The 25,151-nt window shown below is 58.7% G+C and overlaps 10 protein-coding genes across 10 annotated transcripts; 6 read left to right on the top strand and 4 right to left on the bottom strand.

The window, feature by feature from the left end:
* Positions 1-493: 493 nt before the first annotated feature.
* Positions 494-2,906, top strand: BXZ73DRAFT_97816 (uncharacterized protein; the record flags this gene model as incomplete). Its single annotated transcript, XM_048027501.1, has 7 exons — positions 494-646; positions 702-922; positions 1,144-1,222; positions 1,283-1,474; positions 1,576-1,794; positions 1,850-2,132; positions 2,260-2,906. 7 exons carry the CDS (start codon positions 494-496, stop codon positions 2,904-2,906), a joined length of 1,794 nt encoding a protein of 597 aa, XP_047881662.1.
* Positions 2,907-3,256: 350 nt separating this feature from the next.
* BXZ73DRAFT_74666 (UPF0005-domain-containing protein) lies at positions 3,257-4,525 on the bottom strand (the record flags this gene model as incomplete). The annotated part of the gene is made up of 9 exons (XM_048022069.1): positions 3,257-3,314; positions 3,368-3,539; positions 3,592-3,643; positions 3,694-3,748; positions 3,808-3,983; positions 4,047-4,103; positions 4,155-4,165; positions 4,225-4,297; positions 4,349-4,525. The coding sequence occupies 9 exons, from the start codon at positions 4,523-4,525 to the stop codon at positions 3,257-3,259; spliced, it is 831 nt and encodes a 276-aa protein (XP_047881661.1).
* Positions 4,526-4,863: 338 nt separating this feature from the next.
* On the top strand, positions 4,864-9,185 carry BXZ73DRAFT_97814 (major facilitator superfamily domain-containing protein; the record flags this gene model as incomplete). The annotated part of the gene is made up of 17 exons (XM_048027500.1): positions 4,864-5,067; positions 5,127-5,184; positions 5,237-5,350; positions 5,404-5,527; positions 5,583-5,738; positions 5,801-5,936; positions 6,104-6,351; positions 6,406-6,478; positions 7,302-7,493; positions 7,549-7,606; positions 7,657-7,770; positions 7,819-7,942; positions 7,999-8,155; positions 8,209-8,466; positions 8,553-8,806; positions 8,900-9,016; positions 9,080-9,185. The coding sequence occupies 17 exons, from the start codon at positions 4,864-4,866 to the stop codon at positions 9,183-9,185; spliced, it is 2,493 nt and encodes an 830-aa protein (XP_047881660.1).
* A 217-nt stretch (positions 9,186-9,402) lies between these two features.
* Positions 9,403-11,829, bottom strand: BXZ73DRAFT_87992 (mitochondrial distribution and morphology proteins-domain-containing protein; the record flags this gene model as incomplete). The annotated part of the gene is made up of 7 exons (XM_048024792.1): positions 9,403-9,630; positions 9,685-9,796; positions 9,847-10,268; positions 10,324-10,652; positions 10,705-11,106; positions 11,184-11,236; positions 11,288-11,829. The coding sequence occupies 7 exons, from the start codon at positions 11,827-11,829 to the stop codon at positions 9,403-9,405; spliced, it is 2,088 nt and encodes a 695-aa protein (XP_047881659.1).
* A 424-nt stretch (positions 11,830-12,253) lies between these two features.
* Positions 12,254-13,884, top strand: BXZ73DRAFT_40913 (S-adenosyl-L-methionine-dependent methyltransferase; the record flags this gene model as incomplete). The annotated part of the gene is made up of 11 exons (XM_048018668.1): positions 12,254-12,319; positions 12,381-12,563; positions 12,615-12,783; positions 12,833-12,963; positions 13,012-13,058; positions 13,106-13,130; positions 13,185-13,356; positions 13,409-13,437; positions 13,499-13,683; positions 13,736-13,792; positions 13,845-13,884. 11 exons carry the CDS (start codon positions 12,254-12,256, stop codon positions 13,882-13,884), a joined length of 1,104 nt encoding a protein of 367 aa, XP_047881658.1.
* Positions 13,885-14,392: 508 nt separating this feature from the next.
* BXZ73DRAFT_41110 (subtilisin-like protein) lies at positions 14,393-16,734 on the top strand (the record flags this gene model as incomplete). Its single annotated transcript, XM_048018705.1, has 8 exons — positions 14,393-15,043; positions 15,122-15,263; positions 15,318-15,425; positions 15,482-15,601; positions 15,657-15,832; positions 15,898-16,089; positions 16,148-16,489; positions 16,567-16,734. The coding sequence occupies 8 exons, from the start codon at positions 14,393-14,395 to the stop codon at positions 16,732-16,734; spliced, it is 1,899 nt and encodes a 632-aa protein (XP_047881657.1).
* Positions 16,735-17,172: 438 nt separating this feature from the next.
* On the bottom strand, positions 17,173-18,049 carry BXZ73DRAFT_97810 (uncharacterized protein; the record flags this gene model as incomplete). Its single annotated transcript, XM_048027499.1, has 2 exons — positions 17,173-17,574; positions 17,663-18,049. 2 exons carry the CDS (start codon positions 18,047-18,049, stop codon positions 17,173-17,175), a joined length of 789 nt encoding a protein of 262 aa, XP_047881656.1.
* A 371-nt stretch (positions 18,050-18,420) lies between these two features.
* BXZ73DRAFT_87989 (uncharacterized protein) lies at positions 18,421-19,600 on the bottom strand (the record flags this gene model as incomplete). Its single annotated transcript, XM_048024791.1, has 5 exons — positions 18,421-18,541; positions 18,605-18,926; positions 18,983-19,137; positions 19,206-19,482; positions 19,531-19,600. The coding sequence occupies 5 exons, from the start codon at positions 19,598-19,600 to the stop codon at positions 18,421-18,423; spliced, it is 945 nt and encodes a 314-aa protein (XP_047881655.1).
* Positions 19,601-21,476: 1,876 nt separating this feature from the next.
* On the top strand, positions 21,477-23,197 carry BXZ73DRAFT_97808 (uncharacterized protein; the record flags this gene model as incomplete). Its single annotated transcript, XM_048027498.1, has 2 exons — positions 21,477-21,551; positions 22,937-23,197. 2 exons carry the CDS (start codon positions 21,477-21,479, stop codon positions 23,195-23,197), a joined length of 336 nt encoding a protein of 111 aa, XP_047881654.1.
* Positions 23,198-23,801: 604 nt separating this feature from the next.
* On the top strand, positions 23,802-24,704 carry BXZ73DRAFT_97807 (uncharacterized protein; the record flags this gene model as incomplete). The annotated part of the gene is made up of 3 exons (XM_048027497.1): positions 23,802-23,855; positions 23,918-24,572; positions 24,628-24,704. The coding sequence occupies 3 exons, from the start codon at positions 23,802-23,804 to the stop codon at positions 24,702-24,704; spliced, it is 786 nt and encodes a 261-aa protein (XP_047881653.1).
* Positions 24,705-25,151: the final 447 nt, after the last annotated feature.

Genomic DNA, 25,151 nt, shown 5'->3' with positions numbered 1-25,151 from the left:
TGAGAAATTCGCCGCGTGTGGGAGTGGGCAAACCGTACGTGTGGGCCCGGTAGCCCTGACCCGCGTCTCCACAGACCGCTACAGCAGAGCACATCCTAAGAACTTGCGCTGAATGTCCGCTTTTACAACAGAGAACTTCAGTGCACAGACAGCGTATGTAGTGAATGGTCCCGCGAAGGTTAAGTTGGCCACAGACAAGGAGAGATAGGGGCTAGCGCCGGCCGCACGTGGCTGATATGATCTATGAGCCGGCTGTGCCACGACCCGCCACAGTTGTCGACTCCGACCTCCTCACTTCCTTCCGCCCTCCTCTTGCCTTCCGCCGTCGTCACGCCGCGCCTACTCAGGCTTGCGCGTAGGCCCGCGCACCCGGCCCTCGTCCCTTCGCCCGCCCCTTCGACGTCTCTTGTCTTCGCTCTCCTCGCCACGCCACTCACGTCGTCAAGCCCTCCCGCTGCCCACTCCTGACCCCCCACCAAGTCGCCATTCCGACATGCCTCTTCCGCAGAACGCCAGTCTGCCCCTCCAGGGCGTTCCCGTCCAACAGTCAAAGCCCAAACATGCCATGCTCTTCCGCATGTCCGCGGAGACCTTTGACGCGCTCGAAGACCTCCCTAAAGTCGAATTCAAGTTCGGGGACAATCCTGTACGTGTCAATATTCTCCCAGAGCGTCCTGGCTCTTCATTTATTGCGCATATAGGGCCTCTACATCGGCGACTCCTTCTTCCCCGTCCAGCAATCCAAGGAGAGCCTTCCGCATGAGCTCTACCTCCGTGTGGCCAGCCAAGGCAAGCCCATGGTGCCGCTCAAACTATGCGCGAACGTCGTCGGCAAGATGAAGGTCGACGCCCAGCTCTCCGACGAGATTCGCCAACGAGTTCGGGAGCGTCAGGTTGAGGCGGAGGCCTTCCGGAAGGGACGGTCCATCAAGAAACTCGATGCCCACCTACCGACCTCAGCAAACCCACGAAGAAAGCGGCGAGCAAGACGAAGAAAGAGAAGGGGCCCGTGGTTCCACGGCGAGCACAAGAGCCCTTGCCTCCCGCCAGACCCCCACCGGCGACCGCCACTTCGAGCTCTGCTGGATCCTCGAAGGAAGGCGCTGCAACGAGGTCGCGGGTGATACATTGCCTGGCCCTCAGGTCACGCCCGATGGACAAGGTCATCCAGATGTGTGCGGGAGACATGCCTCAGGCCGAGATCAAGTCCGTTATACACGCGGTGAGTATCCCGCTTCTTACGAGCTCTCATCTCGTATCTCATATGACCACCGTGGCAAAGGTCGCGGAGCATGACCCTGACGGCTCCGAGTCGTTGCCGCTGTGGCGACTGAAGATCAACTCGTGGCGCGAGGTCCGGCCTTGGGACTACCCCAAGCTCACAGATGCAGAGCGACAGCGCCTCGCCACTCAAGCGCGCTCGCTGTTCAAAGACCTCCTGAAGGTCCCGGACACGGATCCGGTCTGGGACCACGTGCGTCCACGAAAAAGCAAGGCTGCGGAGCAAGCGGAGCCTCCTCGCGGGCAGGCTCCAGCGCAGAGGGCCCGAGGAACGGGGTGCTTTCGACCTCGAAGGGGACCAAGAAGACGACGAAGGCGGATACGGCGCGCAGCCGGGTCTCCGACATCGTCGTGCCGGCGAAGGATGAGAGCAAAAAGGGGAAGGCGCGCGCGGTCGACCGCGACTTGGATGAAGGCGAGCTCAGCTCGGTGGGCACCCCGACGAGCGTGCGCCCCGGCGGCCGGCGGCAACCAGGATCGGGCTACAGGGCGAAGCCATCCGCGACACCTCCAGTGAGTGACCCCCGTGCCGCCTCCCCCATGCCGCCCAAAAGACCGTCGACGCGAGGCGACGCGAACTGCCTGCACCGTCCGGACCAGCCAAGCCGCAACCGCCCATTGCGCCCCCATCTGCGGGTGGATCCCGCGCCAACTCTGTGGCCGCCGCTGCGGCGCAGATCCGGAAGCGAAATGCAGCTGGGACGCCCCGTCTATCGAGGACGAGCGGCCGTCGGCGAGCAGCAAGGTGAGCCCTCGCTTCGCCCCCGCCACCCAACTGCCGACCTTCAAGAAGAACAAGCGGCTGCAGGATGAAATCGCAGACTCGGAGTCGGAGCGGGAGACACCCCTCAGTGCGGCGAAGAAGCGCAGGCTGGACCCTCCCTTAAGCGCTTCGGAGCGCGCCAGGGCCTCACTGCCAAAGAAGCCCGTCCAGACCGAACGGTCATCCCTGCCGCCCCCACGACCGTCGAGATCAAGAAGGAGGCATCGCCCGCGCTCGCCTTTTCTCCGCCGCGCGGGTCCGTCGCTCGGTCGCCGCTGCCCCCGCGCGCGGATACGAAGCCGACAACGTCGTCGAACGGAAAGAGCACCGGGCGCTCCGACTCGCGCGCGGACTCCATCCCCCGCCGGAGCGTGTCGTCCAAGCCGCGGCGGAACTCGCCGATATACACGTCCTCGTCCGCCGATGGAGAGGGCGACGCCGACGCCGACGGGGACGACGACCCCTCCTTCCGGCCGCCACCGCGAACTCCTCCGCGTCGTCCGACGGCGCGCCCCCTCGCGCAAAGCCGGTGAAGTCCTTCGCGCGCTTCACCCCCCGGCGGCCGTTCCCGTGCAACTCGCCCGACCTGCGCAAGTACTGGCGCGTGTGCCACGCGGCGTACACGGCTCTCTGCGAGCGGCACCAGCTCCTGCGGGACACGGCCGCGCGGCTGCTGGCGGACATCAACGCGGGCCGCAGCGGGGAAGAGACGGTGATGGACGTCGATCCGGAGAGCCTGATGCCCGAGGTCGCGCACGCGTTCGCGGAGGAGCTCAAGACGGTCGAAGACGAGCTGAACAAGATCCGGGACGCCTGGCGTCGCCTCGGCGGCGGTTTAACGGACGGGCGGGAGCTGTGTTGAGTGGACGAGGGTCTCGGAGGGTGATAATATTAGAGATTTTAACATGGATGCGTGCTTACTGTATTCGTATATTTACCTCGACTGGTGGAATCTTAAAGTCGATCGCTGTGTTGCTTTGCTTTATTATATTCTTGTGCTGTGCCCTCGTTCCACTTCGTCGGGGAGATCTGGTCACAAAGGTGCACGCAAACAACAGTGCCGTGGCAGTGGGTTGTGCTCAAGGACGGTGAACGACAGAAGAGTGGGTTCCATTATCAAATACAGTGAACTACAGAAGATCATACGAGACACAAAGCAGTCCAAGAAGCAACTACTATCCAAAAGCATCATCAATTCCTTCAGATGCAGCCTCAGTCACGGTTCATGCCATTCAGGAGACGCAGAATGTTGATGAAGAGGTTGATGAAGCTACGCGAAGAATGCTATTAGCAAGGGTAAAGGCTGCGAGCGAGACGGCTCACTCGAGGTAGAGGCTGATGGCCGCAGCCATGTACTCGTCATGCGACAGCCTCTTGGTGATCATATAGGTGTCGTAGATGACATAGCCGCTGAAGAGCAGGCACCCTCCGGCGGCATAGATGAGGTTCATGGTGTTGCCTAACGGGACGAACATGCCCACGATACCGGTCATCACTATGAAGGCTGTGAGTGATAAGGACCGCGGAGAACTCGTTAAGGTACGTACTGAGGGCAATGAGACCAGCGAAGAGCCATGCTCCCATCCCGGAGAAGTCATACTGGGGGCGACGTTCAGATACAGCACAAACCATTGCATGCAAAACGTTACCTTCGATTGAAGAGTGAACAACGTTAGGCCCAAGAAGATACCAACGGTGATCAGCCTAGAAAAGTGTAAGTCCAACCAGGGACGACGTGCACTCTCAGTAACACGAATTCTCACAGTGCCAGAAGAACAATCTCGGAATCGAAGAATGCCGTCATGATCCCGAGGGTGAACGCCTCGAGGAGAGTGAACGTGGACAGGAGGATGTAGTTGAGCGGGACATTGTGGCGTTGCCAGTACAGGAGACCGAGGTTGATGAGGGTTCCAAACAGAGGTACATAGAATGACCATGGCTATGAGGCAGGTGAGAACGAGGCGGCGAAGCAGATGGGGTATAGTGCATACTTCTCAAGAACCCACATGACCGCGCCCTCCGACTTGGAGATGAATCCGGCAACGATTGTTGTCGCTACCTGCACCGGACATGAACGGCAGTCAAACAAGAAGAGAACCTGTGCACGCACAATCTGGCAGACTGCGGAGATGCGCGCGAGTGATGAGGGGACGCGCGGGGGGATTGGGGGGACTACTCACACAGGATGGTGTACACCTTCCGCACGAACTCATGGCGGATGTGAAGAGCACACTCCGCGACTGTGGCGCCATACTAAAGGTAGACCATAAGCTTCGAAAAATCCGTATCATCGTAAACACGCACCAGGAAGTCGTCAGGGATCGCACCTAGCGGGGGCTGGTGGTAGATGGCCCCTGCACCAGACATGCCCGCTCTGTGGCTTGCCAAGAGCGGCTGGGTAGCCTCCATGTCATAGCCCGGGGGCGCGGCCTTGCCAGAGTGGCCGGGATACGGCGGCGGAGGATTGGTGTAGTCGGCCATGGTGGTAGAAGGAGAGAAGGGACGGGCGCAGCTCTGTCTGCGCGCAACCCGCTGAGAGCCGACCGCGACGTCGAGGTTAGGGGCAGCGGACCGCAGCCCGCGCTTGTTGTATCGCACTGGATGACCAACTTCTGTCAGGCCTCTTGTCTTTCACCACCACCGCCTGCAGACGTCACGCAGTCGAGGTGCTACGAGGCCACAGTCGTCTTCATCTCACCTCCACGGTGCTTACAACGCCGCTGTCGCCTCTCACCGGGGCTTGTAGAGTACTGTTTGTGTAGCTACCTTCGCATTCTGCCATATGCTCGAGAGCATTCCTAACACCCTTGATTCCTACCATGTCCTCCGACGAACAGCAACCACTTCTGGATACCCCTAGAAAACCGCGTACCCCATTACCAAAGGCTCAACTCGCCGTCGTCTATGCTATCAAGATCACTCTCCCGATCGCACAAACACAAGTCCTTCCATACTTCAATGTATTCATCCAAAACCTTGCCGCCTCTGAAGGCGCCGATACCGGCTACTATAGCGGACTCGCGGTGTGCCTAGTCACTTATTATTGTTGCTACGAATACCAAACTGATTGCCTTGGATGCAGCACAGTGTATACTACGGAGCCCAGCTCGTAAGCATGTTCATCTGGGGGCGACTTTCTGGTGTGTTCTCGACATACCTCTTCAGCATATAGGTCGCTGAGGTGTTCTGCAGATAGTATCGGACGCGTACCGGTACTCGCCATTGGGACGTCGGGAACCGCTCTCTTCAGCGTGCTCTTTGGCTTCTCGGGGTCGCTTTCCGGTGTACTTATCAACCGACTGCTAGGTAAAGCTAAGATTGACTGTGAGTCGTAGCTGAACTGACGTTCAATCTCGAAGCCGGATTCTTCTACGGGATCACCGGGGCTATACATTCGGTCGTTGGTGAGCTCTCCGACGACACCAACAAGTCCATCGCTTTCCCTTTGTACGACGTCGTCAGCGCAGTGGCCTACGTCATCGGGTATGCCTTTGGCTCAATACTGTTCAATAGACGCATTACTGATGAGATGCTGTAGTCCACTCATTGGAGGAGCGTTGGAGAGTCCCGCTGATAAGTGGCCAGACACTTTCTCGAGCCCATGTGGCGCACCTATCCGTATCTTCTTCCCAGCATGGTCTCTGCTCTTCTGTCCGCAGCGGCATCACTTCTGGCTGTATTCGCTCTCAGAGAGGTGATGGTTTACACTACACCTGACAGTGGCACATGAGCTCAATCATTTGCAGACTCTCCCAGCAAGAAGAAGCCCGAGGCTATTCCACCATCAGAGCTCGACGCACTCCTGTCCCCTTCAACGTCACCTGTGCCCAACAACCAACCTGCCGCTGCCGAACCCATGAGCGTCAAGGAGCTTATCTCAATACCCGTCTTCGTGCCGCATTCGCAGCCAACGGCGCCCTGGCTTTCTTTGGTTCATGCTTCAATAACGTTTTTGTATTGATGGCGTATTCGCCTCTTGACCAAGGCGGTCTCGCCCTCTCTGTACGTCGTCTTGAGCCATTCTGAACTCTATGTCACCGACATTCTCTTATACTCTAGCCAATTCAAATCGGAAGCTCGCTTTCTGCCATGGGATTCGTGTCGATCTTCCTCAAACTCCTCCTGCCTCCTGTTCTCCGCGCACGCGGTACGCTCTCCGTCTTCGCGTGGTGTATGCGGGTTTGGCCGCTTGCGTTCGCTGCGCTTCCCTTGGCCGCGTGGGCCGCTCGCGTTGGGACGGCAGAGACAAAGTGGACAATGGTCGCCGGGGCCCTGTTCCTCTCGCGACTAGGATGCATGGCGTTTGGGTGCGTATTGGGCATGAGTATCTCCGCTATGTTCCTAACGACGTGCAACAATAGGGTGGTTATGATCCTCACCAGAGATTACACTCCGGGATCGGCCTCCTTGGGTACCTCAAACGGGATCGCCGAGGTGTTGCAATCACTAGCGATGACGTTTGCACCTAGTGTGGTCAGGTGAGGAAGTTTCGAATTTGTTGCGACATCATTATTTAGACTGATCTTGGCTGGCCGACAAGCTCACTCTTCGCCATATCCGCGTCGAAGCACCTCATGGGCGGGTATTTGTGGGTGGTATTTATGGTTATTGCGTCTTGCTCCGGGATTTGGGTGGCCCAATGGATGCGGAAGTGTGACCACTAGACAATACAGTGCGTGTGCGTCAGCATAATTCTTTCAACGGGCGGGATTCCGTTTTCCAGTGGTCTTCGATGGCGCATTATTTCTCATTCTGTTGTGTTCTACGCGATACTCGTCATCCTGACAAATCACTGACGCGGCACAGCATTTTTTCTTTTCTTCATTTCTTTCGCCCCTTTTGCCCTTAGTTGCAGCGATGCCGACTGGCGAAACGGGTGCTTATGCGCTTGTGGATTTCCACACTCCTCAGTGTGGCCGCGCTCGGTGTGGCTGGAGTGATATACTCAGCATCTGCAGCCTAGCGTTCTCACGTTGTTTCAGATGCTGGCATGGCGTCATGCAGAACGCGACGTGCGTGCTTGACAGAAGAAGTCATATACATACGACTCTCACTTGGTAAGCCTCGCCTCCTGCGCTTGCCCGTTCCTTGTCGTCATTGACCTCTACCGACTCTGCGGCGGATTTCGCTCTGACCTTGGTGGTCTTTGTCTTTCTTCATGAGTACTGGCGACCACGTCTACCCCGACCTCGCTTCCCGCTTAGCGACCTCGACACCATACTCATTCCGGTCCATGTCTCCACGTGAAACATCCCAGGAGCGTCGACCACTCCTTGAGAGCGAGAGGAAGAGGGTAAACCCTCTTCCAAAGTCCCAATTCCTTGTGATATGCGCCATCAAGCTCACGCTGCCCGTCGCGCTCACACAAGTGCTCCCGTACGTCAACGTGTTCATCGGTAAGCTCGCTGCTTCTGCGGGAGCGGACACGGGCTACTACAGTGGCTGGGCGGTATGTCTATGTGGCTTCCATTGTTTCTAGTGTACTGAGAACGAGTTGCGTTCAGACCAGTACATTCCATGCAGCGCAATTCGTGGGCATGTTTGTGTGGGGTCGAACATCTGGTAATTATCTGCCCCGACGATTTAGACTGTTCGTCTGACGAGTCATGCAGACAAAATTGGAAGAATACCCGTCATTGCCCTCGGCACCTCAGGGACTGCTTTCTTCACGCTGCTTCTAGCATTCTCGGGTTCACTCTCCACTCTGCTGGTGAACAGGCTGTTGGGTGCGTCATTTTCTTGAAACCTCGGAGAATCCTGCTAACGACTTGCAGCCGGGTTCGTGTACGGGATCACCGGGGCGATCCACTCCGTCGTTGGGGAAATATCCGATGAAACGAACCAAACACTGGCTTTTCTGCTGTACGACATCGTCTCAGCTGTGGGCTTCACGATGGGGTGGCTACAATTTCTGTGGTTCCCACTTGCCTTCACTTCTGACATGTTGCGTACAGACCATTGATCGGAGGCTCGCTCGAGAGCCCCGCGGACAAGTGGCCGGCACTGTTCTCCAGTCCACTTTGGTGCACATACCCTTACCTGCTTCCCTGCCTGGTATCTGCCCTGTTGTCAGTAGGAGGTGCCTTGTTGGCTGTACTCGTCCTGAACGAGGTATGCTCCTTCTCTTTCATCTGTCGTGAATTCTCCAGCTTACCGATTTCTAGACCTTACCTAGCAAGCGAACACCAACTAAACCATCCGCGACCTCACCTTCCGACCCAGAAGCTCCCCTCCTCCCCGTCCCTTCAGTACCCCCAGCAGAGCCACTCGGGCCGCTCACCGTACCACAGCTACTCTCAATCCCCGCGCTCCGCGCCGTCTTCGCTGCCAACGGCGTGCTCGCCTTCTTTGGCGCTTCCTTCACCACCGTCTTCGTCCTCATGGCCTACTCCCCGCTCGCCGACGGCGGCCTCGCGCTCTCCGTGCATCTCCCCCCTCTCTCCTCTCCTCCTCCTTCTCCTTTCTATCATCACCTCCGCTGCGCGCATGCCACTGACGACGCCCCCAGCCCTCCGAGATCGGCCACGCGCTCTCCGCGATGGGCCTCGCCTCGATCCCGCTCAAGCTCTCCCTCCCGCCCGTGCTCCGCGCGCGCGGTCCGCGCGCGACGCTCGCCGCGACGATGTACGCCTGGCCGCTCACGTTCGCCGCGCTGCCCCTCGCCGCGCTCGCTGCACGCTCCTCATCGACGGGACGCGGGGAGACGTGGGCCGCAGTCGCCGCCGCGCTCTTCTTCTCGCGGCTCGGCTGCCTCGCGTTCTCGTGAGTGTTCTGTTTTGTCCGCGTGCCGCAGTGGGGGCGCTACCCCGTTCAGGGGCGAAGCTGACACCGACGGCGCCGCGCGGGGCGCGGCAGGATCGTGATGATCCTCACGAAGGACCACACGCCTGGGTCGGCGTCGCTCGGGACCGCGAACGGGATCGCGGAGCTGCTACAGTCGCTCGCGGCGACGGCCGGGCCCGTTGTCGTCAGGTACGTCGCCTTCGGATTCCGGGCTCGGAAGGACCAGTCGTCTGACCTGTGTCCGCCTTGAAGCCCGCTGTTTGCTTTGTCGGCCTCGCGGCATCTCTTAGGAGGATACCTCTGGGTTGTGGCGATGCTTTTCGCGTGCGCGCTGGGATCGCGCTCGCACACTGGATGAAGCGCTACGAGAAATGACTTCTATATAACAGGGGCGCGTGTACGTGTAGAGCGCATATGAGAGAGGCGAAGTTAGAATGAGTGTGTACGTATATGTGGGATAGTCGTGAGATGTCGTTACACGGAAAGGACAAGGGTGCACGGAAGCGCGGTGGTCACAAATTTAGAGCCTGATATCTGCTTTAGGTATGCACGTACAATACTTTTGAATATACGTTTCATGGGGCTAGGATGACTTGGTGGAGGAGCGGGAAGCCGAGAGGCACCTCAGAGGCGGCAGTCCTGCTTTCGTACACTTCGCGCAGACGCGTGGTCATGGGGTCCAGAAGCGTGCGCAGGGTTGACATGAGTGCGCTCGCGGTCATCTGGAGACTCCATGCGCCTACTGCACGCACGCGTCGTTGGAAGTTAGCTTGTGTGACGTGGTACGCCATCGCTTCATAGACCTAACAACAACCTGTGAGCGTATGTCTTGGAGTGCTGACCTGAACAGCACTGACCTTCATGGCAATGACGTCCATGAGACCCGTCTCCCACATCGTCCAGCAACCACTGAAGTTATCAAGGTCTTGGACAACGCGGCAACGAATAGGGATAAGGGTCCGGTTGGCACTGGAACCACAATAAGCATACGAGATATTAATGAAGGAGCAGATACTTACTTCATGAAAGCCACAATAGGGCGGATGAGCGCGTTGTTCACGTAGCTGAGGTCGCTCGTGAACAGAGGCACGACAGCCTTTAGGTCACGGAAGCGCAGGTCGATGTCGACGACGACTTTCGGCGTGTTGTCGTCGCCCTCGATCTGCTCGTCGTCCTCATCCGATGGTGCGAGTAGCGGCGGCTTGGCGAGCTCCCGCGTTCCAGGAATGTGATCCGCCAGACGGTCCGCAAGGCGGTCCGCAAGGCGGTCTGCGAGCTCACCGAGAAGCTCGTTCAGCGCGGGACCCTCGGACGGGTCGCGGGGGAATTTGATGTCGAAGACGGCGTCGACCTTGCCGGAGGTGAGCCACGAGAATGGCCCCCCGGAGGTGGACATAGACTGCAAATGGTCGATATTGAGGCCATCCATGCGGAAGCGGGACTGGACGAGGGGGTTAATGCGGGTGTATCCTTAACGACGAGCTGGCGGCACTTACCATACGGCTCCATTTGCCATCTTTCAAGTCCTGGTCCGTCGTTCGCCCGATGCTCTGCGGGCGGTGTAGGCTGAACAAGCAGTTGTCGTACTGGCCAACGACGTTCTCAGCGCGCAGGAAGTCGTAGAACGCCCACTGCTTCCTGAATGTGCGGATGTCGGCGCGGAAGATTGAGGCGGTAAACGGGCGGAAGTGACTGGGCTGGTACACGGTCAAGAGGAGGTCTTCTATTTGCAGTGACTCGAGCTCGAAATCTCCAGGTTGCGCTTTGTGGCGGTACTCAGCGGGATCCCATGGATGGTCAGGATCCCACGAAACGTGCCGACGGTCTTTTAAAGCCCAGTGAGTTGAGGGACAGCAAGAAAGCAAGGGGTAACGCACCTAGCACGCCACGAACACCCTTTATCACTGCATCCACCACCAGTCCCTTGCCTTCAAACCACTGTGCAAACGAGAGCGTCACGTCTATCGAGTCAACATTCAAGTCGAACATGGAGTAGTTCGTGTCTTCGTCACAAAAGTCGTCCACTTCATCGTCTTCCTCCTCGTCGCTTCGAACATGGTAGGACGGATGGTTGCTCAAGTCGTATCCCGCAGCAACAGAGTGTCCCAATCCCTCGAGTGTCTTCTGTCGCAAGCGGACGTTGTCCGGGCGACGAGTGATGAAGACGTTCTTGAAAGAGATGCGCGAGTCACGCCATTTGGGGACAATTGCAGACTCGAAGATGATGGTGATCCCAGTCTCAGAAGTGAGGTAGTCGCTGATTGCGCGTGCAATGTACTCTGAACGTTTGATTCGCGACGCCAAGACGGGAGATGGAATGAGAACTCGCGCGAGCAATCACATGGATGGGACATACCCTGGAGACTGAGACTATTTGCTATGGCAAATACCACGGAGAAAAACGTTGTCCTGGACAAATGGTCAGAGTCGGACGAAAGGGAACAAGTATCGGTCACTCACGTCCCGACAAACAGCCATAGAGTCTGGCTCATGAGGAACCAAGTGAAGAACGCTCCAATCTCGTCCGCATTGTACCGTCGGAAGGACCGTATGGTGAGCCATCGAAAGCGGATCCGTGCCCTCTGCCAAAACCCGTTCGCAGCCTTAAGGAAGTCTTCGCGAGTCGGTCTCTGCAAATGGGGGAGTGACAGAGCCAGTTGTCGGAAGAACGGAGGATAGTGTTCGAGGCCGAGGTGCTCTAAAGAGTCTTTGTGTTGTGACGGGTCCTTCTCCTTCTCTGAGGACGTGGGCTTGTTCACGTCTTGCTGGGGCTGTGGGCTGGAAGGCTGCTGGCTGTGAGAGTCCTGGAGGGGTGCGCGGATGGAGAAGAGTCGGACGCATTGTGTGGTAGGCGAGCGCAACGACAGGCGAAATCGGAGAGTGACTGAGGGTGCAGGGGAAGCCGGGATGGACTGTTGCCTGAAGAAAGTGCGGATAGTGGAGTAGCGGTCAAGGGCGACACCGCGGCTCGAGTGCCGGAGGAGCTGCTTCACGCCGTGCATGGCTGGAGCGGTCAACAGTCAAGGCATGGGAGCGACGGGCGCAGAGAGGATGGAGGAGGGGCACACGAGCGGGGCACGCGAGTGGAAGGGTCAACCGTTGGCAGTGGCGCCGCGCGCGACGGGGGTCGAGAGTCGGCGATTCATGCGGTCACGTGGTGCAAACGCGACGCGTCCACCTCGTCGGACCTCGGTGAGTCGGTGCCCTGGCCGGCTGTTCGGATGGTGGCCTCTTTGGCGACTTTCCACGGAATGTCGACTACTAGCCTGGGATCGCGCCCGTCGCTGTCTCCAATCGCAGCGCCGCACACCGCGATGGCGACCTCGGCGGCGGGCATCACGTCCGCGATGACGACCACGTCTTCTCCTTCTCACCCACCACCACCATCCCTCCTTCCTCCACCTTTGCTTTCCGCCTTACACCGCTATGCCCTCTTTCGCCGACCGCACCACCGACCGGATCCTCGAGGTTAGCTACAGTCTGCTCGACAAGGTGTGACATCCCCTCCTTGCTTGTCGCCAACAGGGCTTGAACAGGCACTCATCCTTCACAGGGTCTCATCCCCGACCCCGTTCTCAGGCTGGCCATTAGGGCCCTCTCTCGCCAGAGGTTGCGCGAAATCGACCATGGCTCTTTCGAGAAAAACTATGCCGCCAGGATGAAGTGGATAGAAGATGTTCGCAACATGCCCAAGATTGCCATTCTGCCAGAGAAAGCGAATGAGCAACACTACGAGGTAAGCGTCGTTGTCCTTGGACCCCCAACACAATTCATGAAGCTTGCACAGGTAACCACGGACTTCATGCTATCTTGTTTGGGACCCTGCGCCAAGTACTCCTGCTGTCTCTACCCCACCGGCAAGGAGACCTTGGCGGAGGCAGAAGTTCTGATGATGGAGAGTTATTGCGAGAAAGCGTCCATGAAGGACGGATTAGACGTTTTGGACTTGGGATGTGGTGCGTCGTCATTCCCCTGTGAGTTCTCATGATCTCACTCCTGTTCAAGGTTGGGGCAGTCTCTCCCTTTATCTTGCGCAAAAGTATCCCAAGTCAAAAATCACCGGACTCTCCAACTCGCGCACCCAAAAGGAGTACATCGACCGCAAAGCAAAAGAACGTGGCCTCACCAACCTCGAGGTATGTTTCTTTTGCTCACACTGAGGTACAGGCTTGATGTGTCCTTAGATCATCACTGCGGATGTCAACACGTTTGACTTCAATGGTTCACGAGCGTAAGTTCCTTACCCCCACCTTGGAACTGCTATTAACGTCCCAGTAGCTTTGATCGCATTTTCTCCATCGAGGTACATATCTTTGCTGGAGCGGAGTGTCTCACTAGCTCATACGTCTAATTGAAGATGTTCGAACATATGAAGAACTACAAAGCCCTCATGTCAAAGGTGGCCTCCTGGCTGCGTCCCACCAACGGGACAGAGGAGTCTCTCTTCTTCCTGCATATATTCTGCCACAAAAGCATACCGTATCACTTTGAACTTGGTGATGGATGGATGGCCAGGATGTTCTTTTCAGGTGCGCTGAACTCACCATACGCGCTTGGTCTCAGTCACTGATACATATACAGGTGGAACCATGCCGTCACACGATCTTATGGTGAGTTGATGACATCAAGTCTATACACAACCTTGCTCATGGCTCCGACTGGTGGTATAAGCTATACTTCCAGGACGACTTGACGCATATACGCAGCTGGTTCATCAATGGCAAGCACTATGGGCGGACGTCTGAGCATTGGCTCGAGATTCAAGACGCGAACGCCAAAGTCGGTATTTCGGAGCTTGAGAAGGATGCCGTAGCACAGGGGTTCGACAAGTCGGAGGGTCGGATAGCATTCAACCGGTATGTCGGTTTCGCGACTCCGCTTTAGTCGGGAAAATTGACCTGTGCAAAGCTGGCGCGTCTTTTACCTCACGGTCGCGGAGTTCTTTGCCATGAATGACGGACAAGAGTCAGTGTCCTAGCTTCACATTCAGCGCGGCTCTGCTCATTGACCTGGATAGATGGGGGGTAGGGCACTATCTCTTCAAACGCAAAAACTGAGGGGTACCGGGTATGTACTATCCTGTCCCATAAAGCACCTGGCATATGTCGATCTTGCTCACAGCGTTGTCAGGAACGGCCTACTGGAATGCTGTGCTTCGTAACTTTTGTTCTTGAAATTCGTTCTTGAAAGCTTGCCGAATGCAGGACGGTCTCACTCGCCGGGTTTTATTGATCCGAAGCAGCCGGATGAATAACGTGCTCGTTCTCGGGGAAAGCATCGGTTCACCACACAGGATGCGCTAGGCGTTGACGCTGCTTGTTGCCGCTGATCGAAATATGTCAAATTCACCGCCGCTCGGGCGGCGCTTCCCGTAAGTCGCTCTCGCGCGGACAGACCGCCAGTGACGGGGCGGTGATGTACCTCGGACGGGCGCGTTTGAGATTCTTGGCGATGCCAGCGGATATTGCTTGCGTGCCTCTGCTCATAGGCGGGGGCGAGCTATATAGTGTCCCTGACTCCTTCCCGTTTTCCTTGTCTATTCTTCTTCCCTTTTGATTCTTCGCGATGCTTGTTTCTTCATTCTGGCTATTTATCGGGCTCACAACCTCACTGGTCTCTCCCGTAGCTGCCTTCACACCTCTCCAGCGTCGCGTCCAGCACGAACCCCCGTCTTCCCTCCCGCACGGCTGGACCCTCCACCGGCGCGCCGACCCCGACACGCGCATCCCACTCTCGATCGCCCTCCGCCAGGAGAACATCGACCAGCTCGAATCCTTCCTCCTCGCCATCGCTGACCCCTCCTCGCCCTCGTACGGCCAGCATTGGTCCGTGGCGGACGTCGCCGCCGCGTTCCGCCCGTCCGACGCCGCGTTCACCGCCGTGCGCGCGTGGCTCGCGTCCGAGGGCGTCGCCGCCGCGCGCGTGCGTGGGGGCACGGTCGAGGCGGACGTGAGCGTCGCGGAGGCGGAGCGGCTCCTCGCCGCGCGCTACTTCGTCTACCGCCACGACGGCAGCGGCGCGGAGAGCGTCGCGGCGCACCACGGGTACCTCCTCCCCGAGGACGTGGCGGCGCACGTGGACGTCGTCAGCCCAACGGTGAACGTCGTCGAGCCGCGCGCGCAGCTGGAGGAGGCGGGCGCGGCGGTGCGCAGGCGTGACGGGGGGATGGACGGCATGGGGCCGGTGCGGTCGCCGATGCGGAAGCTCGGGCACACGGTACGTCGGTCGAGGGTCGTGGGGGAGGTGGGGGCGGGCGCGTGCTGATGCTCTTCTCAGGGCTCGTCGTTCTCCCAGTCTTCTTCGAACAGCACGGACGGGTGCGACGAGCTTGTGACGCTTGACTGTCTGCGCAAGTTGTACGACTTCGAATATGAGTTCCAGGCGCCGCTGGAGACGGTCGGCTCTGGGGCGTCTCATCTGAACGCTGTCGGTGTCGGTGCGTCGCGTCTGAGGCCTGGTGTAGAGTTCAAACATGCTAACCTGTTGACAGTGGAACTGACCACCCAGACATACACCCCCAAGGATCTCGACATCTTCTTCAAGAAGTACGCGCCGGACGTCGTTGGTCAACGCCCTGTACTCAACAGCATTAACGGGGGTGAGCGCACATGGGCCTGTCGCCAAGTTTTGCAGTCGCTCAAAAGTCTCAAACAGGAAAGATCAACGCGTCGGAGACTAACATCAATCTCATCGGCGAATCCAACCTCGATTTCGAGCTCATCATGGGACTGATTGGTGGCAACCAGTCGACGCAGCTCTACCAAGTGGGTGGGGGTGAGTCGTTGCGCGATTTGCAATCGAGTCTATCGCTTACCCTGGATCGTTGTAGGGGGGTCTTGGGAAGAGATGCTCAACGGATGGGACACGACATACTGCTCCAACAGCTCTTCAAAGTTCGACAATTGCGGCTCCGCGCCGCTGTCGTACGTTGTCTCCGTGTCCTATGCCGGCCCTGAGCTTGGCAACTCGCGGACGCTGCAACGCCAGTGCGATGAGTTCGGCAAAGTGCGAAAATCGTCTGTTTCTCTGCCCTCTTTGCTTATGCTGATGTTGGCGATCGTGGAATCCAGTTGAGCTTGATGGGCGCGACGTTCCTGTTCGCCTCTGGGGATAGCGGAGTCGCCTCGAACGTGCAGAACTACTGCAAGACGGACTCTTCGTTCGGCTACGCCGTCGGCAAGGGCAACTTCCTCCCCAACTTCCCCCAGACTTGCCCCTACATCACCGCCGTCGGCGCCACGCAGGTTCCTGCAGGAAAATCGGTACGTCTCCCCTCCACTCGCCCCACCCCCTCCAACCCACCTCACCCCACCTCCACAGGCCTCCGACCCGGAACGCGCCGTCTACCTCGCCTCCAACGACTTCACCTCCGGCGGCGGCTTCTCGAACGTCTTCCCGCGCCCGCGCTGGCAGCACCGCGCCGTGGGCGGCTACCTCGCCAAGCACGCGCCCGCGTACGGCGCGGGCGTGTACAACCGCTCCGGGCGCGCGATCCCCGACCTCTCCGCGAACGGGTGGCCGATCGCGGCGGTCGACGACGGCGACGACCAGCGCTTCTACGGCACGTCCGCGTCGACGCCGATCGTGGGCGCGATGGTCGCCGCGATCAACGACGCGCGGCGCGCGGCGGGCAAGGGGCCGGTGGGGTGGATCAACCCGGCGGTGAGTGTGGAGTGCGGACCGCCGCGCGCGTGCGTTGACTGGGCAAGAGATGCTGACGGTGGATTATGTGGGTGCAGATCTACTCGAATTTGTTCGCGGACGCGTTCCACGACATCACGGAGGGGTTCAACAGCGGCTGTGAGCGCGATAGGGCGTTCAACGCGACGCATGGGTGGGATCCGGTGACGGGGCTGGGGACAATCAACTTCCCCAGGCTGCTCGCGCGCTTCATGCTGCTTCCGTGAGTGGTTCGGAGAGGAGGAGGAGACTGTGCTCTGCATCAAGCTTTCACTTGGATATTTAGCCCTACTGATATTCTAATGGCTATCATAACTTGGACGGATTTTTTTTCCATGTCGAAGCAAGGTCGAACATGTCGTGAGAGGTCACCGGTCAACGTCCACTGCTAAGTATCGCAATCTACACGGGAAGTCCCAAGTCCAAATAGTCCATGAACACGAAGTCCGAAATCCAAAGTCCTTCCAACGTGCCCCAAAGTCCATGACCAGAAAACACGAATCCATCCAACACGAGAAAGCGGATCTGATTGCTCCCGCGGAGCGTAGTCACGATTCCCTCGAAAGGACCGGCCTCATTTTTCTGCAGCTCGCACTAATAGAACGCCAGACGGTCAGTGGACGCGTCGCACGACCGGCAGCGTCGAAACGCACCTTCAGTCCCTCCTACGGGGCACTGGCAGACCGCTGGAACTCGCGCGTCGCCTGCGCGATGACCTCCTGCTTCTCGCGGCGCACGTCCCCACTGGACCGCGCGAGCGCACTCACGCGCTCGACGTGCGCGCGGAACTCCGACGGGAAGAGCGTGCAGGAGGCGACGGGCTCGACGGGACCGTCGGGCAGGAGCCCCTGGGGGAGGAACGGGGAGTACCCGACGGGCTCGTAGTCGACGGGCGCGGCGTGCTTTGGGGTGCTGGGGGGCGCGAGGAGGGAGGTGCAGAGGAGCGGGCGGCGGGGAGGGCGAGCCTTGGGCTTGGTGTGCGACACGGGCCGCGGGGGGTTGTGCGGCGCGTCTTGGGCTGGGAAGAGGGAGAGTGTTATGGAAAGCCGAGTGCCACGACGGAGTTCCTGCATAACGGGCGCAGAAGAGTGCATCGGAAGACAGCCTGCATCAGTCGGATGCGACCAGAGAGGGTCGCAACGGAGATCTGCACACCTGGCTCGACCGCGGGGCGGTGTCAGTGCTGGAGCGGGAGACGAGCGACGGACGCTCCGCGCGCATCCTGGACGTCCGCGCGCGCGCGTCCTGCAGCTCGCACCGCAGCTCCCGGATCGTCTCCTCGCTGGCTTCGTCCGAGCCTTCCTCACCCGGAACGCCCGATTTGTCACCTGCCTCCCAGTCCAGCCCACCGCCTCTCCCGGGTCTGGCGCGGGGAAAGAATCGTTCGACGATGTTGGGCGCGGCGTGGACGAACAGGCATAGAGCGATGGTGGCGAGCGTGCCTTCGAGAAAGGTGGAGCTCGTGGGTGCCAGAGACTCGATACCAGCCAGCGGCAGCGAAACGAGAGAGTCCTGAGTGGAAGTGATGTTAAGGGGAGTCATGGTGGAAAAGAAAAAAAACACGGGGGGTACTTTCGACGAGAGGTTCCCAATTGAGTCTTTGGATGAGCGTCCAGCGTCCCAGGTGAGGCTGACTGGAGGCTGGATTGGGAGGCGGTCCAGCCCGCAGGGTTCTGATTGAAGCTTGCTCGCATGGTCCTGACCTCAAATCGCTTCAGCCACAGTGACGTAGGATCGCCCACTATTATCCGCGGTGTTTGTGTCTCTGCGAAGAAGTCGCCGAAGGGGGAATCATGGCGACTCTCACAACCATATGTTTCTCCGCCATTCATGTTCGTGAGTGTAAAGTTACATAATCAGCAAAGGATCGCCCAAGAAGCGAGTCCAACAATACGGATAGAGCCCTAAAGCCTTCACGCGACTTCACGGATCTCGTCCTCAACCGTCTTCCACTTCCAGAGGCTCTGCCCCGGGTTGATCAGCTCGTTGTCGTTGTTCGCCGAGAAGTCGAGCTTCCCCTCCCCAAGGAGCACCCTGCGGCCTCTCATCAGCGTCCTCGTCCCCGGCCTCCCTCTTACCCCCCACCTGCCCACTCACCTCAGATAGTCGCCGAGGTTGTAGTCCGCCGGCCTCTCGCTCAGCGCCTGCTTGAACGCGCCGAGGTCCTCCTCCTCGACCGCGCCCCGCGGCACCCCGCGCACGCGCGCCGCCGCGTCCGCAAGCTCCGCGAGCGACGTCGTGTTCGGCGCGAGCCGCACCGTGCCCGGCACGCGCGCGGCGGTCGCCGGGTCGAGCGCGAGGACCGCGAGCCGCGCGACCGCGCGCCCGACGTCGATCTCCGCGGACGCGGTGAAGCGGGTCGTCGCGGGCCCGAGGGACCGGTAGGCGTTGCCCTTGACGTCGAGGCCCATCAGCGGCGCTGTGGGGAGAGGCGGGCGTGAGCGAGCGTAGCAGGGTGGGGGTCCCCGCGCGCACCGTAAGGGGAGTTGAAGCACGCGCCGAGGAAGAGGCCCGCGATGAGGGCGATGACCTTCTTGTCCGGCATGGCGGCGTGCGTGTCCTTGGCGATCTCGCGCTTGACCTGCCACTCCGCGTGCTCGTACCCGGGGAAGTCGTTGAGGGCGTAGTCGCTGTTGCCGGAGAGAGCAGCGTCGGGTGAGCGAGGCCGTCTGGGATCGGGTGGGAGGGATGCACTCACCCGCCGAACTCGCTCATGAAGTACACCTTCGCGGCGCTCGCTGCGACCGCTGTGATTATCTTCTTCCCGTCCGTGGCGGGGATGTGGGTCGGGAGCGTGTTGACGACGACGTCCGCGCCGTTCAGGACGGCGTCGAGCGAGTCGTCGAAGGAGTAGAGCTCGGCGCCGAGTGCGGCAAGCTCGCGGGCCTTAGGGGAGTTAACATCACGAGTCGTGATGCGCACGGTAGGGAAGGCAGAGCGGAAATCGGTGAGAAAGGCCTTCGAGATCCAGATGCCTGGAGGAAGAGTGAGTAGAGCGGACAAAGCGGCGAAGTTGTGCGCACCGATGAGGCCCGTTCCACCGATGATTACCGCGGTGGCCTTGATGTTGGTGTTAACTTTGACGGTGGACATGTTCAAGCTCGATTGGAAGTTGCTGAGATGTGTGCGAGTGAAGACGTTGAGTGTAGTATGCTGGAGTACTGTTGTATGGCATGCGGGCCTTTATACGCGGCCCTACGCTCGAAAGCGAGCCCCAGCGAAAGCTCGGATCCGAGGACTGACGAAGTCGCTGACGCGCCGTTCACAGCGCAGCATGGGTGCTTTGACAGTGTTCAACCGGCTTCAAGGACGTGGTTCGTAATTCCCCGGTGCCAGCCTTCTTATAGCATCCGTCATCATAGCCCATCCGCAGGCAATCCATGAAATTCGGTGCCAGTGATCCGGGGAGACGCGCATCGGTGGGCGGCAAGCCCGGGGTGCGCCCCATCCTCTCACACTCTCTGCTCTCTATCTCGTTTGCACGCCTTACGCCCCGTTCAGCAGTCGATGGAGGGTACGTGTCCGAACCATTGATTGCTATTGTACTCCTCAAGGGCACTCTGTGTCCGCCGCTTCCAACCTCTACTCCCCCCTCGACCTCAACCTCCGTCCCGTCCTCCTTCGCCCACGACATCCACAACGCGGGAGGACATCCTCCCGGACGTACTAAGCACACAGATCGGAATCTCCGGGTCGCGTGTGGCAGGCCGCAGCACCCCGTCTCGGTCAGTCCCCTCCTCATCTCGGTCATCCCCTCCCCAGGCCCCGCTCGTGCCGCCGACCTCGTCCTGGCCACAACAAGAACGTCCAAACAGCCATTCGCTCTACCGGCGCGGTCGTGTTGCGCGGTCGTTGCTGCCGTGTCGCATAGGTAGCGTGGTCCCACTCTGGTTGGGGTCCTCTCCTCATCCGCCTCACCCGCTTCGCGCCCTCCGTCACGCACCCCGTCGGACTCGGTCGAGAGCACGGCCTTTGCGCCGTCCGCTCACGGACGCTCCATGCGCACGTCCACCGCGCACCCCTCCTGCTCCACCCACCCGGCCTGTCCGCATGTCGACGCCTACGACATGCCGAGGACGTCCTCCGCTCGGAGTTGAGCATTTCGGGGTCGCCGTGAGTGCCGGCGACCCTTTCTGGCTTGGTGAGTACACTTTTCTCCACCTCACTTCGCCCTCGACGTCGTAGTTCCGCCCCGTCGGTCGCACTATCGATGCCCAACATGCGCTGAGGTCGTCCATTTGGGCATCCCCGGCTCGGAGATCTCATTCCGGGGTTGCGGCGAGCTACCGCGGCCCCGCCATTACTCGATAGTACCACTGTCTAGTAGTTTACTGATAAATACATTTTAATCACTAATCATATGTTTTGTGCATCAAGTATACGAGTATACACAGAAGGCGCGGTGTGAAACAATGAGGGAGGCGGACACGACTCAGGGGACGGTGAGCTGAGACGGTGAGCACATGCACATTAGCGTTCGGGGTGTATTTAAATAATTGCACACAAAGTTTTAATAACCGTTTGCAAACACTGTTTACAAACGGGTGTGTAATGGCCCTCTCACGACGGGCAACGGCCCAGCTTAGGAGCCCGAAAAGGCGTAGAAAAAGCCTGTCAAAGGTGTCTTTTCTGCAGCCTTTTGTGCGCGTGTGAAAAAGGCACTAAAATGGGCAATTTCTCCGTGTGATTTACGGGGGGCCGAAAACGATCGATAAAGAGACCTTTGGTACCCATTCCAATAACGCGCGTTACTTATCATTCGTACTCACTTGTTTGTTACTCACATACTATACACGTTCTATTGCCTTTACAATGAATTCTATTGTCTTTGTTCTGAGCACAGTATTCTGTCGTGCCAAAACATTCGCCCAAAACGTCACCTTTCAGGATACTCTACGACACACACAAACTTGACATAAAAGTTCGCCTTTCCCACCCTTTTTCTCCCCTGCAAAAATGCCTGCCGAAAATGACACCTTTGACGGGCTTTTTCTACGCGTTTTCGGGCTCCGAAGCTGGGTCGTTGCCCGTCGTGTCTGGGAAGGTCCGGTTTTGAGTTGTTTGCAAACAAATAGGCAAGCGCGCGCCTACTATGAGATCTGGTGGTCGATGCTGAGGGGGATTGGGACTGTACTCCAGCCTCGTCGCTGGGTGTGACGGCTCTACGAGGTCGGCGGGCGTACACCGGACAGTGAGGCCTTGAGGGTTGGGCCTGGGCGCGGCAGAGCCGGGCACGGACGCGGAGCGGAGCGAGCCGCCGGATGGGCGGGATCGCTCGTGCCGCGATTTGGGATGTCCGGCGATAGCCCGTGGCACATGCAAAACATTTCAATAGGCAGCTATGTGCGAACAACTACACGAGTGAAAGGGTGTGGTGGGCGGGCGCGAGAAGACGATGGATGGTACGACGCAGAACCGGATGTAGGGGGGGAGAGCAGGCGCGCGGGCAGACGGGCAGGCAGCTGCCAGCACGGGAAAACCGCCTGGGGACTAGGCGCCCAGGGCTCGGCTGGACGTTGGGGACCGGCACTGGCATAGACGGCAGCGACGATGACGACAACGACTCAGATGACGACGATTGGGAGAACAACGACAACGACAACGAGCCGGAGGCAGGCGGCCTAATGGAGGGGAGGACAAAGATGAGTCCACTATCTCTAGCAGTGGCACGCGTGCATCTCAGCGTGCCGATGTCCTCGACGCTCGCCGGGAGTGGGTTGAGGTGGCAAGCTGCCAGCAGGTAACGCGATGTTGCTGGACTTTGTCACGGATGCGCCGATTGCGAGTGGTTAGTTTCGCGCGAAGGCCCGGGGCTACAGATGCCGCGTTCTGAAGTATTTCTTGGTGATACGGGAGCTGACGACGCCGACGTGCACATGGTCCATGGACTGGAGCCTTCGAAGCGGAGCGCTGATACTTGGTCTTGTTTGCAAACGTGTTAATTATACCTGTTTGCAAACGTGTTATTATTGATACTGTTTGCAAACATGTTCAAAATCAGTGCCCTTTTACACCCCGAACGCTAATGCACATTGTACAGGGCGATAGGGCTCGAGGCGCCGGTGTCTGGACATCTCAGGGCAGTGTCGCGGTGGATGGACTTTGTTCGATCGGTATACCGTATACGAGCTCACTTACCCGCAGAGTCAGCAGCTGAATAAAGTGTCGCTTGAACGTCGTGCAATGCTTCGACGGTACTTGGGCCCTTCCTCCAGTGCGCGACGGAGGCGAGTGTTCATAGACGCCCTGGGCCAAACGGAGTCGCCGAGGCGAAGACGCCGGACCGCCTCTTTTTTTCGTTTCGAGCCCTCGCATCCACGGACGATGATACTCCCGTCATACAAGCAGCGATAAATCGGTCAAGTATGCCGTGAAGACCGTCAAGGCTTACCTAGGCCTCGCTCTGCGCAAGTTCATGCGAGAACTCAGAACACCTTCGCGTACGCGCTTCAGCCAGAGGACGTCGTCCGTGACGCCGCGGAACTCTTACTCGACGATCTCGAGTTCCACCTCCCCAATCCCCCGCCCGTGGAGCTCTCGTTGGTGCCCGTGATTGCAACCGTCTCGGAGCCGCACTTGTATCGCAAGCAATGCATTTCCGTCGCAACCATCGCCGCTACGGACCAGAAGTGGATCCTTGGGAAACACAGCAAGGCCGCCACGTCCGTCTCGCAGCTGAAAGACTCGTGAGCGTGGGTCGCTTGCACTGTCCGTGAGAAACAGCGTGGAGAGCCCGCCACATGTTGAGCCATTGCGAACGTTGGAGACCCAACCGTCAACGGCCCTCCTTCTGTGCCGACAGGTAGATCGTGGACGGAATACATAGACTCGATACTCGCCGCCGTCCACGACCGGCCGTTGTGTGACACGATGCGCACACACGTCTTCACCGACAAGGGGCACAGACGTGCCGCAACTTGGCGCGTGGAAGTGTAGGCTGTGCCAGAAACGGGCGATCTCGAAGCCTCACGGATGCAGCTCTCTTCATGCGCAGAGAGAAAATGCTGTCAACAAGGTGAGCAGTGCGAGTCGCCTCTTCGTGCTTGCTTGGAAGTGACCTTGTCCATGTTCGCAGGTTCAACCGAACTTATCATCCGGCTAGTCGTAGGAGCGACTCTGGGAAGTGAAGATGCGAAGGAGCAATGTATTGTCATCCCAACTAATCGAACTGGAAGCGTGTCCACGTAGGTCCACGTGCGCACATGTAGATCGACCTTGGACAGCCTGCGTAGTGCTGAGTCCTGTTGGGCGTCACGATCATATCAGAGTTGGATCATGATCTTCTCACGAGTCGATGGCCTCTCTACCACAGCCAACTTCTTCCCTGACTCCGGCTGTCATCTCTCTCGTAAGTCCTTTCTCTTTGCCGGAAACCCAGCTGTACCCGGCTTCGAGCTCATAGCACGACAGTTGCGTATCTTCGTTGTCACTTTCCACCTCGTCATGGTTCCCGATCCCAACCCTACTCCCCGTGCGCCCTTCGACGACGACGACGCCGACATCACCTTCCGCTCCTCCGATGGGGACCTCTTCAACCTTCACAAACTTATCATCGCCAAAGCCTCTTCTGTCATGCGCGACACGTTCACCCTCCCCGAAGCCAGTCTGCCGCAGACTGTGGACCTCGCCGAAGATGCCAAGACACTCGACGCCCTTTTCCGCCTCATCTACCCCGCCAAACGCTTAGAATTCGCATCATTGGACGACGTGTGTGCTGTCCTCTCGGCCGCGCACAAGTACGACATCCCTACTGTCGTAGACAACCTCCATCTCTCCCTGCGGCTTCTCGTGCCCAGCGAGCCTCTTAGGGTTTACGCCGTGGCCTATGGTTTTCGGATGGAGGCCCTAGTCCGCGAAACGGCTAAGCTGCTCGCCCGCGACCCGCGTTGCCATATCCCTGTCGCACCCCCACGCGAGCTCCATACTCTTCCGGCCATAGCGATTTATCACTTGACTCTCTACCATGAGGACATTGCCGCGACCACGAAATCGGTCGCAGAAGACCTAACTTGGATGTTCACTGGAAACCATACTTGGACCGGGCTCCGCGAACACGGATCTGGATGTTCACTGGACGGCGACATTTCTTTCGTCATTAGCACGCTCTGTAAACCCTACAGCAAAGTGGCCAAAACTACGGCGTGTCGGAAAATCCAAATCGGCCTTGCAAGCCGAAGATCTCGTAACCGGATTTTAATTGGATTGCAAGCGCGCTGGTTGGCTTGCAATGACATTGCGAGTTCTGTAGCGCCTCGAGACGACAAACTGCCTCCAGCGATGCCGTCCTTTTCAACGAGCTTCTCGCGCAACGAGTAGACAAGGCGTTGGAGAATGTAATGTAACAAACTTCTAAGCTTTACTGCGCGCTGACATCGCTCCTCTTGTCTGTCGCAGGTGCTGCTGAAAGTCGCATTTTCCGAAGAACGGACTTCTGGGACGGACCAAGCTGGTCAGTGAAGGTTGCCAATTCCCAGTACAAACAGTCCGCCCGGACCCTACTCTACCCCAGAATCTTCGCCAATTCCCCTGATGTACATTCGAGTACGGAGTTGTATTCCATACACACCCTCGGAAGCGCCTGCCACCAGACTCTCCGCTGTGTGCATGTGAGTTGCCGCACTTCTGCTGCGGTACACTGTGGTGC

The sequence above is a fragment of the Epithele typhae genome (assembly GCF_022376455.1).
Source record: "Epithele typhae strain CBS 203.58 chromosome Unknown BXZ73scaffold_5, whole genome shotgun sequence".
Classification (NCBI taxonomy): domain Eukaryota; kingdom Fungi; phylum Basidiomycota; class Agaricomycetes; order Polyporales; family Epitheliaceae; genus Epithele; species Epithele typhae.
The sequence above is the reverse complement of the archived record's forward strand: the minus strand, read 5'-3'. Positions and strand labels throughout refer to the sequence as shown.